The 16,072-nt window shown below is 46.1% G+C and overlaps 1 protein-coding gene across 1 annotated transcript in view; it reads right to left on the bottom strand.

Moving 5' to 3' along the window:
- Positions 1 to 3,371: 3,371 nt before the first annotated feature.
- NYX (nyctalopin) overlaps positions 3,372 to 16,072 on the bottom strand; it is a 68,990-nt gene continuing 56,289 nt past the window's right edge. Inside the window, exon 4 of the mRNA XM_027091298.1 lies at positions 3,372 to 4,910. Coding sequence (XP_026947099.1) covers positions 3,499 to 4,910 — 1,412 coding nt within the window. The 3' untranslated portion in view covers positions 3,372 to 3,498. The remainder of the gene's footprint in view (positions 4,911 to 16,072) is intronic.

Below are 16,072 nucleotides of genomic sequence, written 5' to 3'. Positions count from 1 at the left end.
GCCACAACGTACAGTTTGAGCAAACAACATTTCTGACCTCATCTTGTTCTCACATTTGAAAAGTAAGACATTCAGAGAACGAATTCATTTTGAAACATTAAAATCAACCAACGAATTAAGAATTTTGATTACTGCGATCAAATGAGTACAAGCCACGAACTAGGAACCTCATTTTCCACCCATAGGAAAAACAAGGACTGCCTAAAAAATCATTTTGACAACTGTTGAAATTTCAGTATAGAGTATATTTTAAATAATAGTATTCTACTGATGATAAAGATCCTGATTGTAATAATGGCATCATGGATAAGAGAAAGTCCTTGCTCTTAGGAAATACACACTTAGGTATGTAGGGGTAAAGGGTCATGATGTTTACAACTAACTCAAACTGTTCGTGAGAAATGATAACAATATGGAGAGAGAGAGAAAGCAAATATAGTACATATGAAAAGGTGCTCAGGGGCTTCCCTGGTGGCACAGTGGTTGAGAGTCCGCCTGCCGATGCAGGGGACACGGGTTCGTGCCCCGGTCCGGGAAGATCCCACATGCCGCGGAGCGGCTGGGCCCGTGAGCCATGGCCGCTGAGCCTGCGCGTCCGGAGCCTGTGCTCCGCAGAGGGAGAGGCCACAGCAGTGAGAGGCCCGCGTACCGCAAAAAAAAAAAAAGAACCATGCATGTTCCAGATTAGTGACTTTCAAACTTTTTTAACGATAAGCCACAATAAAGTATAAATATGCAGCAATCCAGACACACACACACACACATATAATCTGAACAAACGCATACAGATTAAAAGTTCCACAAAACAATACGTACAATATTACATGTGATGCTCTGTGACTTTTCTATCCTGGTTTTTTTTTTTGATTGGTAAATTCCTTTAATATTTCCATGACTCAGGAGTTAAGATTTTTTTTACGGCTAAAGTGTTTCTTGATATATTTCCCATCCCCTGCCTGAGCTCCCGCCCCACCTCCCAATCTCAGACAACTAATTACCAGTTTAGAAAATATTGGCTGATGCCAAACATTTCTTCTCTGCTCTTTCTGTTCCTTTCCTTCTGCTCAGAGACTCCTGTTCTTCCTTAATCCTTCTCTAAACTGTTGCTAATATTTGAGAAGTTTGTTTGCTGCAGGCTTGCTATACACAGTTGTGAAATTTGAACAAAATGTGGTAACATGCACATTACTTACTTGATTTTTTTTGGCTGCGTTGGGTCTTCATTGCTGCGCACAGGCTTTCTCTAGTTGCGGTGAGCAGGGGCTACTCTTCATTGCGGAGCGTGGGCTTCTCATCGCGGTGGCTTCTCTTGTTGCAGAGCACAGGCTCCAGGCGCGCGGGCTTCAGTAGTTGTGGCTCACAGGCTTAGTTGCTCCAAGGCATGTGGGATCTTCCTGGACCAGGGATTGAACCCGTGTCCCCTGCATTGGCAGGCAGATTCTTAACCACTGCGCCACCAGGGAAGTCCCCACCTTACTTATTATTGTGATATGCTCTGCTCTGGGCAATACCAAATAAAGGATATTACCACTCAGATCATATCTACATCAGCCAAATATTTTCCCAATACTGATACCAGAGTGTGTTATGTTGAAGATAAAAATAGCAGCTTGTGTGCTGCAGAAGACAGGAGATTAACTTCCTTCTATACACAGCAATCTACCTCTTGGATCTGGGCATCAGAGTCTATCCTGTTTTTTAAAATGCTGGTTGTGACCCATTAAATTGAGTTGATGACCACTAATGGTCACAATCCATTTGAACACTCCTGCACTCAGTGGTGCTTTCTGCAACATTTCTAATAGTTTGTATTACCTAGAGACACAGAAGAAGCACTATGGCCTTGAAGAACTGACAGCTCAGCACACCCTGAATCCATGTGGTCTTTGAAAACACACCCCTTCAAATACAGAGAGAGGACATTAAGATTAGGAATTGCCAGGATGTTGACAAAGGCAGTCATTGTTACATGTGTGTGGAGGTCAGCTTGAGCATGTTATGTAGCAGACACACAGCCTCTACTCTGGCATTCAGGCTTGGGGGCTTACAGTTGGCCACCTCCCATCCTGAGAAATCGCTCAGCCCCCCTTCCCAGCTACTGGCTGCCTCCTTTCCTCTTGGCCCGTTAGTCAGCCCCAAAGTGTGCGGCCCATAATAATTCCCACACCTAATGGGATCATCCAAGCTGGAGACTCCCCGCCCCACTAACAGCATCTCTGTGTTAGAGATGCTGTTTTGGACACTCTTCCCACAAAACAGGAAAGAGGACACTCTTTCCTCTTCCCACAAAACAGGAAAGAGGATTTTGTGGCCTCCTCGGGAGAGTCACAATGCATGTCTGCATATGAAAGACTCTTGAAAAGTCCTGCAGAAGAGAAACCTTTTTAATCTTTTTTTGTTTTTAACCGTAGTATTTTTAGAAATGTATTTATCCACAGACAATGCCCCCTCCTCTTTTTTTCCCTACCCTGCCCTAAAGTTCCTTTGCGGCTAAGGCCACCCCTGGGAACAACTGTGGAGTAAATGATTCTTTGTTTTAAACACCCCCTAACACATCTCAGACCGCACGAATCACTGCCACCACCTTAGGTCTAAGTCCCTTTCCCATCACCCTTCTCTCCTGTCCTACCCATCTTCCTGGACCCTAGTGTCCCCAGGCTCCTGGGGGAGGGGGAGGAGGGTTGTAGTAGAAAACAAAGGGATTGGACTTTTTTTTAATTTATTTTTGCCTGCATTGGGTCTTCGTTGCAGCAGGCGGGCTTTCTCTAGTTGCAGCGAGTGGGGGCTACTCTTAGTTGCGGTGCGTGGGCTTCTCATTGCGGTGGGTGGCTTCTCTGGTTGCCGAGCACGGGCTCTAGGCACACGGGCTTCAGTAGTTGTGGCACGCGGGCTCAGCAGTTGTGGCTCACGGGCTCTAGAGCACAGGCTCAGTAGTTGTGGCACACAGGCTTAGTTGCTCCACAGCATGTGGGATCTTCCCGGACCAGGGCTCGAACCCGTGTCCCCTGCATTGGCAGGCAGATTCATAACCACTGCACCACCAGGGAAGCTCCAGGGATTGGGCTTAATGGTTGCCCCACCAGGAGAATTGGCACGGTTTTTAGTACTTAGCCAATGGATTAACTCTAATTCAGGCATGCAGGCCCAGTTTCCTGGAAGATGGGGGGAAGGGATGAGAGTGGAGCCCTGTAGCCCTAGAAACTTCCAATTCCTAGTCTTCTCACCAGAAGGCACATGTTCCTTCTTGCTTCTTTTCCAATTATGCCCATGTGACAGGAGCAGAAATCCATAATCTCCCCCCTCCCACACATGGCATTTCCCAGGGTCCTCCTCTTCCCAGGGCCATCTCTGGAGGCAAACTGTTCCTTCCACCCTCCGCTGTAATTTTCACCCCCACCCCCATCCTGTTCCCCTCTCCCCACACCAACCACCATCAAGCCCAGTTAACTAAACTCCCTTGCCTGGCAAGGCAATCTGGGCCACCCCAGGGTGGCACAGTCAGTCCATCTGGAGGACAAACACCACGTGCTGGGCCATGCTGAGCAGAAGACCAGAGCCCAGGAGAAACGGTGTCTTGTGGCCCGAGCTGCCCACCCCCCGAGAGAGAAGGCTGTCAGACAGCGAGGCGTTGACCGGCCCCTCAGTGGTATTGGCCGCCTCCGCCACCGGGGCCCTCGGGGCCAGCAGCTTGGAGAGGAGGCTGCTGAACCTGCTCACTGTGGTGGCTGCTGGCTCTGGAGACGGACCTGGACTGGACGCAGTGAAGTTCAGCTCCTCGGGGTCCACACAGAGGCCGTCGGCGGAACGCCCAAAGGCCACCTGGCGGAGGTCCAGGCCGGCCACGGAGCCCGGGGAGGCGCACGGCACGTCGGCGGCGCGCCCAAAGCTCTCCATCCAGTCCCGCAGCCACTCCAGGCGACAGTCGCAGCGCCATGGGTTGCGGAAGAGGAAGAGGTGGCCCAGGAAGAAGCCGGGCTGGAAGGCTGCCCAGGCGAGCACGGTGAGATGGTTGCCGTTGAGATGCAGGGCCAGGAGGCCCGAGAGGTTCTGGAAGGCGCCCTCTTCCACGAAGGCGATGCGGTTGCGGTCCAAGTAGAGCAGCTCGAGCTCAGCCAGCTCGGCGAACCAGGCGTGCGCCACGCGGCCCAGCGCGTTGCCGCCCAGGTTGAGCGTGCGCAGGCGGCGGAGGCCGAGGAAGGCGTCGGCCGGCAGCGCGGCCAGCAGGTTGTCGTTGAGCAGCAGATGCTCCAGGGCGCTGCAGTCGCGGAAGGCGCCGCCGTGCACGGCGCGGACGCGGTTGGCCTGCAGGCTGAGCGACCGCAGGCGGCGCAGACCCAGCAGCGAGCTGGAGGCCACGGCCTCGATGCGGCTGCGCTCCAGGTACGCATGCGTCAAGTTGGCTAGGCCGCGCAGAGCGCCGGGCACGCGGCGGAACAGGTTGTCGAAGGCGGCGAGCTCGCGCAGGGCGGGCAGCTCGGCCAGGAGGCGCTCGGGCACGCTGAAGAGGCGGCAGGCGGCCAGGTCAAGGCGCCGCAGGCGGCCGAGGGCGGCGAAGGTGCGCGCATGCAGGTAGCGCAGATCGCCGTTGTGCGCCAGGCGCAGCTCGGCCAGACGCGGCAGGCCCTTGAAGGCGCCAGGCGTGATGAAGGACAGGTTGTTGTGGCGCAGCGACAGGCGGCGCAGCGACGGCAGCGTGCCGAAGGCCCGCTCGCCCAGGAAGCGCAGGCCATTGCGGTCCAGGTCGATGGAGGCCGCCTCGCACGGGAACTCGGCCGGCACCCGCAAGAGGCCCGCGCGGTCGCAGCGCACCGAGCAGCCGCGCTCCACGCTGCTGCAGACGCAGGCGGCCGGGCAGGCGCTCGCGCAGGCGTCCTCGGCGGCCCGGGCGCTGGGCAGGCCGAGGACCACCGCTGGCGGGGGCGGGGACGGGGGAGAGGGGAGGGAGGAGAAAAGACAAAAAAGGAACAACTGTCAGCCACAGGATCGCCCCAGGTCCAATCCTACCCGTAAGCGTGGCAGGATGCGGCCATCCACCAAGTTCTCAAACGTCCCGCAGAGCCCTGTCCTCCAAAGGGCCTCGTTCCGCCTCCCAGACCTTACTCAGGTTTCCCCACCCATCACGCCCTTCGCCTTTGCTCTCAAGTTCTGTTCATCAGCAAAACTCAGCTGGAATCCAGGCACCTGACCCAATCCTAAATCCCGCTTCCCACCACCTGTATCATGGCTTGTGCTCTCCTAGACCGCGACCTAGAGGGCCTGTTGTCTGCATGCATAGAGGGACCTGGAGGGCATCACTGTGGCCTACGCTCTAGCCTTGTGCTGCCTAGTACCTAGCCCCCATGCACATGGGGCTGTTGAGCATTTGAAATGTGAGTAGCCTGAACTGAGGTGTGCTCGCAGTGTAAAATACACACCAGATCCCAAGGACTTAGTACCAAAAAAAGGTAAACTATCTCATCAATAATTTTTATATTGCTTACATGTTGAAACGATATTTTAGATATATTGGGTTAGCGAAAATATTAAAATCAACGTCGATAGTTTCTTTTCACCTTTTTTATTGGGCTGCTTAGAGAATTTAAACATGTGTGGCTTGCATTATATTTCTATTGGTGCTGCTCTATTCCCTCCCACCGTAAGAATTCAATTTTTGAGGGCTTCCCTGGTGGTGCAGTGGTTAAGAATCCACCTGCCAATGCAAGAGACACGGGTACGAGCCCTGGTCCGGGAAGATCCCACATGCTGTGCAGCAACTAAGCCTGTGCGCCACAACTACTGAGCCTGTGTGCCACAACTGCTGAAGCCTGCGCACCCTAGACCCCGTGGTCTGCAACAAGAGAAGCCACCGCAATGAGAAGCCTGCGCATCGCAACAAAGAGTAGCCCCGGCTCATCACAACTAGAGAAAGCCCGCGCGCAGCAACGAAGGCCCAGCACAGCCAAAAATAAATTAATTAAATAAATTTTTAAAAAAAATAATAATTCAGTTTTTGAAAACCCCCACTGAGCAAATTAAGCCTCATTAAGAAGGGAGAATTAGGAAACAGGTTGGGAATGAAAGTAAAGCCTATCAATCTTTTTTTTTTCTTTAACAGTCACTATAATTAAGCCATAAGGACAGCATACTAAATAAACTATCGATGACCTTCTTACACATCTCAGAAATTACTTGTGGACACTGTGTGGTTAATTCCATTCACCAGTCTTCACTCTCTAGAGCCTTTTTTCCATCCTCAGGGGAAGGACTGGTGCTTATAAATTAATTTTGTTCTCAGCATTTGAATGGAGGATCAGATAAAGCCTTCCAAAGCCCTCCAGGTGGCTTGCCACCTGCAGGAAAGCAGAATGGCATGGCCTGCTTCTGTATGGTAGCCAGAAGTCCCAAGCCCCATCTTCAGTTCCATTGGAAAAGGCAGGATGGAAGAGGCACAAGTTTTATTTTCTGGCCAGGAGCAGCTGGCAGGTGGAATGTGCTCCATCTGAAATTCCTGCAGAGGAGCAAAGGTACCCAGATGTAAAACCTGACCACTGCTATTTATAATTTCTACCTGTCCTCGACAGTACTCCCAAATTCCGGCAAACACCCTGGCTACCGTGCAGTCCCTCCCACTGTGTACACGTTATGCTGCCTTGCCTATCCAAGCCCTGGTGGGAACCTGAAGGTGTGGCCACACGAGGAGTGTGTATCAATAGACGTGCTCACTGCTGCCTCTGTAGGTTTGCTCAGCTTCCAATGTCTTTTCAGTACATCTGTTATGGACACTCATGTTTTTCTCAGTTTCTAGGAAGGGGATTCAGCCCTTTCAGACTTGGCTGGAGAACACTCAGCCCTTTGAGGAACCCTTCAGTTGTAAACTGTAGCTAGTTCAAAATTCTGATATTCCAGAGACTTAGCTTTTCCCTCTCCCTAAGAACTGTGAACTAGACACCAAGCTTCCAGCAAGGTTCTTGGACCCTGTGCTGGGCGTGGCTGTAAACGGGGCAGCTGCTGGGCGGGACAGACAGACACCCTGTTAGAGAGACAGGGCCAAGAATGTAACCTTAACTCCAGGCATCAGCTGGACAGAGGCAGAACCTTATTCTATTAACTCTTCCAACTGGGTCAAGCAGAGGCATCAGATTTCCTTACAAATAGTCCTTCATTCTACTCTCTTCTCCTTTCTAATTAAGGGAAGTGCACTCTCAACCATATGACTCATGTTTCTGCTCCACAATAGCTAATATTGTTCCAGGCACACTGTATGGCTCAGTAAGTATTTGCAGAATTAAATAGAATTGACGCCTTCCTCTGTAACAATCCCTGCTGGGGAATGTCATTTATTTTTAAAATTTTGTTAAGGAATTCGTGGGATTATGACAGACAGCATACAACCAATTTGCTTGCATAACGCAAGAGATCAAAGTTTGGGCTCTTCGGCTGCCAGTTTTTTTTTTTTTTAATACATGCAAGAGGGGTGGGGGTGAAGCTTTTTATTGTATATCTTTTTACCTTGTACATTTTGAGCCATGTGAATGTATTGCCTATTTCACAAAATAGATTAAAGTGGGTTTTTTTTTTAACTTTAAACACTCAAGATGTCACTATTAGAGACCTATTTTCAGCCTCTGAAACTTTGAGAGCCATTAGGAACAATAACTAATTTACTGGACTATTCAGTGAAATTTAAATTAAATCAAGTAAATTCTCAGAACAGACAACCAAACTCCAGTATTGGTTTACCCAATATGAAGACTAAGTACATGCCTAGTGAGCCAGAAAAACAGGGCACCAAAGCAAAATTTTTATTTATTTATTTATGCCTGTGTTGGGTCTTTGTTGCTGTGCACGGGCTTCTCATTGCGGTGGCTTCTCATTGCGGAGCACGGGCTCTAGGTGCGCGGGCTTCAGTAGTTGTGGCACGCAGGCTCTAGAGCAGAGGCTCAGTAGTTATGGCACACCGGCTTAGTTGCTCCGCAGCACGTGGGATCTTCCCGGACCAGGGCTCGAACCCGTGACCCCTGCATTGGCAGGCGGATTCTTAACCACTGCGCCACCAGGAAAGTCCCCAAAACAAAATTTAAAAAAATAATAACATAGGGACTTCCCTGACGGTCCAGTGATTAAGACTCTGCACTTCCACTGCAGGGGGCGCGAGTTCAATCCCTGGTCGGTGAACTAAGATCCCCCATGCTATGAGGCGCCGCCAATTAATTAATTAATTTAATTAAAGGATAATAACATATTTGGGTGAGTTCTGCTTGCAATAATGGCAGAGTAGCTTGATCAGACTAACATTTCTGCTGATTGCTAGTGTCAACTCTGGAAAGATACTTTTAAAAAATCATTTGAACACAACACTGTAAATCAACTGTACTTAAATTTTTAAAAAAATCACTTGAAGGCACTGGAGAGAAACCTAAACAGGCCACCAGAGTAGATACGACCCTTAAATGAAAAGAAGCAAACTAAGTGAGAGGCACATTTAACTGGCTTTTCCTCTCAGGGCATTTTCAAGTCCACACTGCACATGGGCAATAGAGCTCAAGCAGAAAGCAAGAGTCTTACTGGGCTGAGAAATGAGAGGTCAGAGTGTATAGCAGCAACAGTGGCTGGAAATTGAGGAGGGAAACCATAGGAAAGAGGGAGCCACAAAATTTGCACACAAGCTCTGCTTAGATCCTTGTTTGAGTCCTAAAGTGCATGTATATGGAGTGAGTCCAAGAAGCCAAGAACAGAACTCCAAAAGAACTAAACAGAGATTTCAGCAATTTCCCAGTAATGGAAAGCAGATTAAGAGTTCAGAGTCCACCTAGTTAGAAGCTCTTATAAAATACCTCGACCTTTCCATTGAAACCCCGGAGGGCCACACCTCAGGAATAAAGACCATTTCCCAGGGCAAAGGGTAAAACGGAACTAGGCCTTCCCTAACAAAGACTGAAACCAAGCTTCCCCTGTATCAAGGGGATCTGCCAGTAGTTTAGCTGAAGGCCAGAAGGAAATTCAACACTCTTCAAAGGAAGATAAGAGGATCTAGAGTTTCTATAACCACAATATCTGCTATACAATCAAATAATAGTAGATATGTGAAGAAGAAGCAAAACACGACATTGCTCAAGAGGAAAACAAATAGTTAACAGGAGTAGACACAGTGACAGCCCAGATGTTAGAATTACAAAACAAGGATTTATTATAATTATGTTTAGGAATTTATAGGAAAAGATGGATATAATGCATGAGGACATGGGGAATGTGAATTTTAGAAGTATGGGTCAATTAAAAAAAAGGTATGGAAATTGTGAATATGAACCAAGTAGAAATCTTAGTACTGAAATAATACCATATCTGAAATTTTTTTAAAAAAATCATTGAATAAGAAAAACAGCAGACTAGACACAATGGAATAAATATTCATGAATTTGAAAGAAGTCAATAGAAATTACCCAAAATGAAGCTCAGGGAGAAAAAAGATTGGAAAAAATATGATCAGAGCTTCAATAACCTATGGGACAATATCAACCAATTAGACTAACATGCATGTATTTGGAGCCCCAGAGGAGAAAAGAGAATATGGCAAAAAAATAATTGAAGACAATTTCCAAAATTTGATTAAAAACACAAAGCTCAGCAAACCCCAACTAATATCACACATGCGCACACACACACGTATTATCTAGGCACATCACAGTCAAACTGCTGAAAACTACAGTAGAAAGAAAATTCTTTAAGGCATCCAAAGAAAAAAGACACATTACATAGAGTAAACGTCAATTAAAAAGTGATGACTGGGGCTTCCCTGGTGGCCCAGTGGTTGAGAGTCCGCCTGCCGATGCAGGGGACACGGGTTCGTGCCCCGGTCCGGGAAGATCCCACATGCCGCGGAGCGGCTGGGCCCGCGAGTCATGGCCGCTGAGCCTGCGCGTCCGGAGCCTGTGCTCCGCAACGGGAGAGGCCACAACAGTGAGAGGCCCGCGTACCGCCAAAAAAAAAAAAAAAAAGTGATGACTGATTTCGTATCAGAAACAGTGGAGGGCATAAGACAATAGAATTATGTCTTATAAGCTGCTGAAACAAAAGCAAAATCTGGCAACCCAGAATTCTATATCCAATGGAAATATCTTCAGAAATGAAGTACAATAGAGATGCTTTCAGGTTAACAAAATCTGAGAAAATGCATCTCCACCAGATCTTCTGCACAAGAGATGAAGACATTGTTTAGCTTGAAGGAAAATGACACTAGATGAAAGTCAGATCTACAGGAAGGAATGAAGAGCAATGGAAATGGCAAATATGCCACTAAATATAAAAGACTTTAATTACTTAACAGACAAGTGACTGTTGAAAGCAAAAATAACAATGTGTTGTGGAATTTATAACATATGTAAATGAAAAATATGACAATAGCATAAAGAATGAGAAGAAGGGTAAACTAAATTGTACTCATAAGGATCTCGTGTTACACATGAAACTGTATAAGACTAATTCAAAGTAGACCACGATACAGACTTGATGTAAGGGATATGCACCACCAGCATAACTGCGTGGGCCACAGAAACCATGCCGCAAGCCCATCTGGGTGCTGACTGCCTCTTGATGCTTTTAAGAATGGGCATTGCAGCGGTGGTGTGGATCTTGTCAATTAAGTGGAGAGTGGGGAAGCAAAGGCTTTTCCCCAAACCTTTAAGGTGGGTTTTTGTTTGGGGTGGGTTCCCCCCACCCCGGATTTTTACTTTTAAATCTTAAATGATATACTGCAGGCCTCAGGCATGACAGACAATGAGCAGGTGAAGAACCAACGGGAAAGTGTTCAAAAACTCCTGTGTTAGCTAACAAGCTTCTGAATGTATGGCTGTAGTCCACAGAGAAGGCTGGGAAAGGTAGCAAGGAGATGCTGCATCAGCTACTGCAGCCTTCAAACAAAGTTGGTGTCTCTTTGGACTTTAAAATTGTTCCTATGTAGCTTATTTTATTTTTGTTTAATCAAATACACAAGAGGGTTTTTCCATGGGGGAAAAAAAGTAGACCATGATAAATTAAAGATGCATATTGCAATCCCTAGAAAATAAAAAAGAATCTCAACCCCTACCTCACAGCATACACAAAAACTCATTTTAGATGGACCAAAGACCTAAATGTAAAAGCTAAAACTATAAAGCTTCTTGAAGATAACACAGGAGAATATCTTTGTGACCTAGCAGTAGGCAAAGATTTCTTAGGGGAAAAAAAAAGCATTACCATAAAGGAAAAAAGTAATAAATTAGATTCATCAAAATTTAAAAGTTCTCATCTTTGAAAGACACTTGAGAGAATGAAAAAACAAGCCACAGACTGTGAGAAAATATCTGTATATTTTCTCTGTATATATCTCATAAATGACTTGTATTCAAAATGTATAAAGAACTCTCAAAACTCAATAATAAGAAAACAGGCAACAAATTATAACTAATTTATTAAATAATAATATTCAAATAAATATAATTTTATAAATAAACTTATTTGATAATATTATTAAATAATAAACTATAAATAAATAAATCACCCAATTAATAAATGGGCAAAATATTAGAAGACACACTTTACCAAAAAAGATATACAGGAGACAAATAAACACATGAAAAGATGGTCAACATTATTAGTTGTTAGGGAAATGCAAATTAAAATAGTCACCTATTAGAATGACTAAAATTAGAAAGACTGACCACACCAAGTGTTGGAGAGCATATAGAATAACTGGAACTCTCTTACACTGCTGGTAGGAATGTCAAATGGTGCAACCATGTTGGAAACAATGTGGCAGTTTCTTTAAAAGTTAATCATACACCTGCCTTATGATTGACCCATTCTACTTGTAGGGAAATAAAAGCACACGTCCATACAAAAGGCTTGGGCATGAATGTTCACAGCAGCTTTATTCATAATAACCCAAAACTGGAAATAACATCAACACCCATCAAGAGTTCAATGGGGGGACTTCCCTGGTGGCACAGTGGTTAACAATCTGCCTGCCAATGCAGGAGACACAGGTTCGATCCGTGGTCCGGGAAGATCCCACATGCCGCGGAGCAACTAAGCCCGTGAGCCACAACTACTGAGCCTGCACTCTAGAGCCCGTGAGCCACAACTACTGAAGCCCGAACGCCTAGAGCCCGTGCTCCACACAAGAGAAGCCACCGCAATGAGAAGCCCGCGCACCGCAACGAAGAGTAGCCCCCGCTCGCCGCAACTAGAGAAAGCCCGCGCACAGCAACGAAGACCCAACGCAGCCAAAAATAAATAAATAAATAAATGTATAAATAAATAAATAAAAAGGAGATGGATCTATTTGTATAACATGGAAAGACTTCTAAGATATATTTTTTTTAAAAAAGAGTTGAATGGGTAAATAAATTATGATATATGCATACAATGGAATACTACTCAGTGATAAAAAGGAATGGATTATTGATACATATAACATGGATGACTCTCAAGATAATTCTGCTGAGTGAAAGAAGCCAGACAAAAAAGAGCACATACTGTATGATTCCATTTACAAAAAATTCTAGAAACTGCAAATTAGTCTATAGTAACAGAAAGATCAGTGGTTGCCTGGGGATGGATGGGGGGGGCAGGGAGGGGCAGAAGGGAAGGATTATAAAGGGGCATGAACTTTGGGGGTGATGGATGTGGGATATGTTCATTATCTCAATTGTGCTGATGGTTTCATGAGGGGACACTTTAAATATGTTTAATTTGTTATATGCCAATTATATCTCAATAAAGCTATTTTTTAAAAAAGATACCATTTGTGTGTGTGCCTGTATGTGTGTATGACTTGTATACAGAATATAAAAACTACTCCTACAAATGAAGAATAATGAAAAGACAAACTAAATAAAAATGAGTAGAAGACCTGAACACTTTACAAAAGAATATATTAAGTAGCCATTAAGCACAAGAGAAGGTGTTCTACATAATTAGCCATTTGGGAAGTGCAAATTAAAACTACAGTGAGATTTCCCTACACACTCACTAGAATGGCCGACAACCCTACATACTGGTGAGGATATAGAACAACGGGATTCTCTTACATTGTTGATGTGAATGGAAAATAGTTCAATAACTTTGGGAAACTTTGACAGTATCTATTAAAGCTAAACATATGACTATGATTCAGCAATTCCATTCCTAGGTATTTACCCAAGAGAAATGAAAAAAAAAATGTCCACATAAAGACTGTACAAGAAAGTTCACTGTGGCTTATTCAGAATAGACCAAAACAGGAAATTACTCAACAGCAGAGAAATAAATTACAATATAGCCATACAGTAGAATACCACTCAGCAATAAAAAGGAACAAACTATTGACACAACAAAAACATTACAGTGAGCAAAAGAGAGCTGACACATGAGTACATACTATACGATTACATGTACATGCAGTCCCAGAACAGAGCTGCTTGAAGTGGCTCTGGGAGCTCAACAGAACATGGCCTGCAGACGTATTCCACCCCCAAAGACAGCAAATATGCACAGGGCAGAGTTTGGGAAGTATGGTACCATATGTTGTCCAGGTGATATAAGCATGTCTAATGCTATTCTAATTAACCACAGTTTATGGGTTTCTTTTGCTCTTATAACAACCAACTTTTAATAAGTATTTGCTCGGGCCAAAGCTTGCTCTATATATTATTCCATTTAATGACAACCCTGCAATGTAAGTATTCTTCTCTTCTACTCACAAAAAGAGGAAACTCAGGTTCAGGGTGGTTAAACACCATCAACCTTTGATTTTTGTCTTTCCACTGTACTGTACTATCCCCCACCCCCCAACCCTAGCCTTTCTGAGCTTCTGTTTCTTTAACTGTGAACTGAAGAGCCTGCACTTCCTGACCTTGGAGGGCCCTTCTGGCTCTCATTTTCCACAGTTGGACAGCAGCTGTTGCCAAGCACCACGTCTAAGAAAAAATACCCCACTCAAAACCCCATATTTCTCTGCAGCCTCCTCCAAGCCACAGCTGTTTGGACTGCAGGTGAACTTTTTTTTTTTTTTTTTTGCGGTACGCGGGCCTCTCATTGTTGTGGCCTCTCCCGTTGCGGAGCGCAGGCTCCGGACGTGCAGGCCCAGCGGCCATGGCTCACGGGCCCAGCCGCTCCGCGGCATGTGGGATCTTCCCGGACCGGGGCACGAACCCGTGTCCCCTGCATCGGCAGGCGGACTCTCAACCACTGCGCCACCAGGGAAGCCCAGGTGAACATTTGACCTAAGCAGAGCCAATCAGATTCATTCCTTCCCTGTGAACATGGAACAGGCAGCGAGATCATGGGAGCACCAACTGCTATATAGCATTGGGGCTGGGGTTTGTACCAAAGCCATGTACAGGTCAAAGTCATCAGGGAGTGGGAGCCAAAGGCAAGGTAAGGAAACTGGTGTGCAGAGAGAGGAGTAGATTGGCCATGAGAATCACAGAAAAGGAGATAAGGGACAGTGGAAAGCTCCCTTTAGTTCCCATAAGGCCCTGCTATAGCTATTTCTGTGACATTTCCCTGCTTCCATTTCAGAAACTCACTCAAAACATCTGGGCAGACCAGTGGATTTCTGTTCCTTGCAACCAAACCATCTCTGCTTGTAGTGGACATTTGATGCCTTTTCCGGCTACCCAGCTCCTTTTAAGTAGTGTTCATACATTTAGGGAATTTCCTACATTATAAGTCCTGCCTCCTCAACACAGAAGCCAGAAACTCTCTTTTCTCAACTTCCCTTGCAGTTAGGGCCCAGGCATGTGACCTAGCTTTGCCTGTCAGAAGTAGGCGTCAGGCAAAAACCATTTTCTGGCCAGGATGGTGGCAGAGGGCATCTGGCTTCCAGGCTCCCATGGTGGAATTTCAGGCACCCAGCACCCAGCATGATGCCTGTGAACGGTCAGGTGTGTCCGCCAGTGGTGGTGGCCATGGGGTCTTTGCTGGAACTGCCCCACTACCTGATTTAGGCATTGCTCCAGGCAGTGGACCTCCAACCAGGAAGCCTGGGAACACCTAGCATCCTTGAATAAACCCTTTCTCGTCTTCAGTGACCTGGAGCGGGTTCTATGGCTTTGCAGTGAGATTCCTGAGCAACGTCCTAAGTAAGACAGGTTCCCGTAATCCCTTGGGTACCATCTCCTCCTTCCGGCCCCTCCCCCTTTCCCTGAGAACCTCATGAACTCCTCACCTTGAAAGAGAAAACGACTCAAATTCGAGACCAGGCAGCACCCCCTCAACCAAAAGGAAACTCTTTGCCATTCATTGGCAGGAAATATAGAAAATGGAATCAAAAATTGTTTAGGCCATCCCCAATTTTTCCAAATTCAAATGAAAAGCGGCCTCTCCTGGAATCAGAAGGGATCATTCCAAAGACAAATCTCCTTGGCTGTCCAGAGCTGAGTTCCATGGGAATCCCTTGGCCAAGAAAACATTTACCAATTAAAATAAAGATCCCAGTTTGTGAGAAGAGAAAGTCAAACTCATTGGCAGTTCCTTAGCAATTTATTTTCTCCCATCAGAATTTTTGGGAAGGCTCCATGTGGAAATCTGAAAAGGCTTCAGTGCTTTTATTCCCAGCCTGAGGTAGGGAGGGGAAGATGAGAAATTCAGCAGGATGGGCCTCAGCTCAGCCTGCCTCTGTCATAGCTCCAGGATTCACATGTGGGGGATTCCAGAGCATTTGGTCTGGAAAGACTCCTCCTGAGGGTGCGACCTCTCACGTTAAATCTCTCGTAAACTCTGATGACACTGCCTTTTCCCCCCTGCTCTCTCATACTGCTTTTTTTGTTGTTTTTTTTTTCTTTTGTTTCTCAGTTTCCTCATCTGTAATAGGTGGGCAATTATGTGGAACAAATGACTTGTAATACTTGAAACAGCTGTGAAAGCATTGGGCCAAGCTAACAGCAGATTCCATGAGCCACTGTTGTCACAAGATTAAATCTCACCAAGGGACCAGTACTTCAAGGACCATGTGAATATCTGCCCCAGAGTGGAAAGCAAAATACCAAGTGTCAGAATACTGAAGTTATTACTACAAGTAAACTACAAAGGAAGAATCTAGAATGGTTTTCTACCTGGGCTGCACATTAGAATC

The sequence above is a fragment of the Aethalodelphis obliquidens genome, unplaced genomic scaffold (genome assembly GCF_003676395.1).
Source record: "Aethalodelphis obliquidens isolate GAN/ISIS:26980383/991018 unplaced genomic scaffold, ASM367639v1 scaffold71, whole genome shotgun sequence".
NCBI classification, from domain to species: domain Eukaryota; kingdom Metazoa; phylum Chordata; class Mammalia; order Artiodactyla; family Delphinidae; genus Aethalodelphis; species Aethalodelphis obliquidens.
The sequence above is the reverse complement of the archived record's forward strand: the minus strand, read 5'-3'. Positions and strand labels throughout refer to the sequence as shown.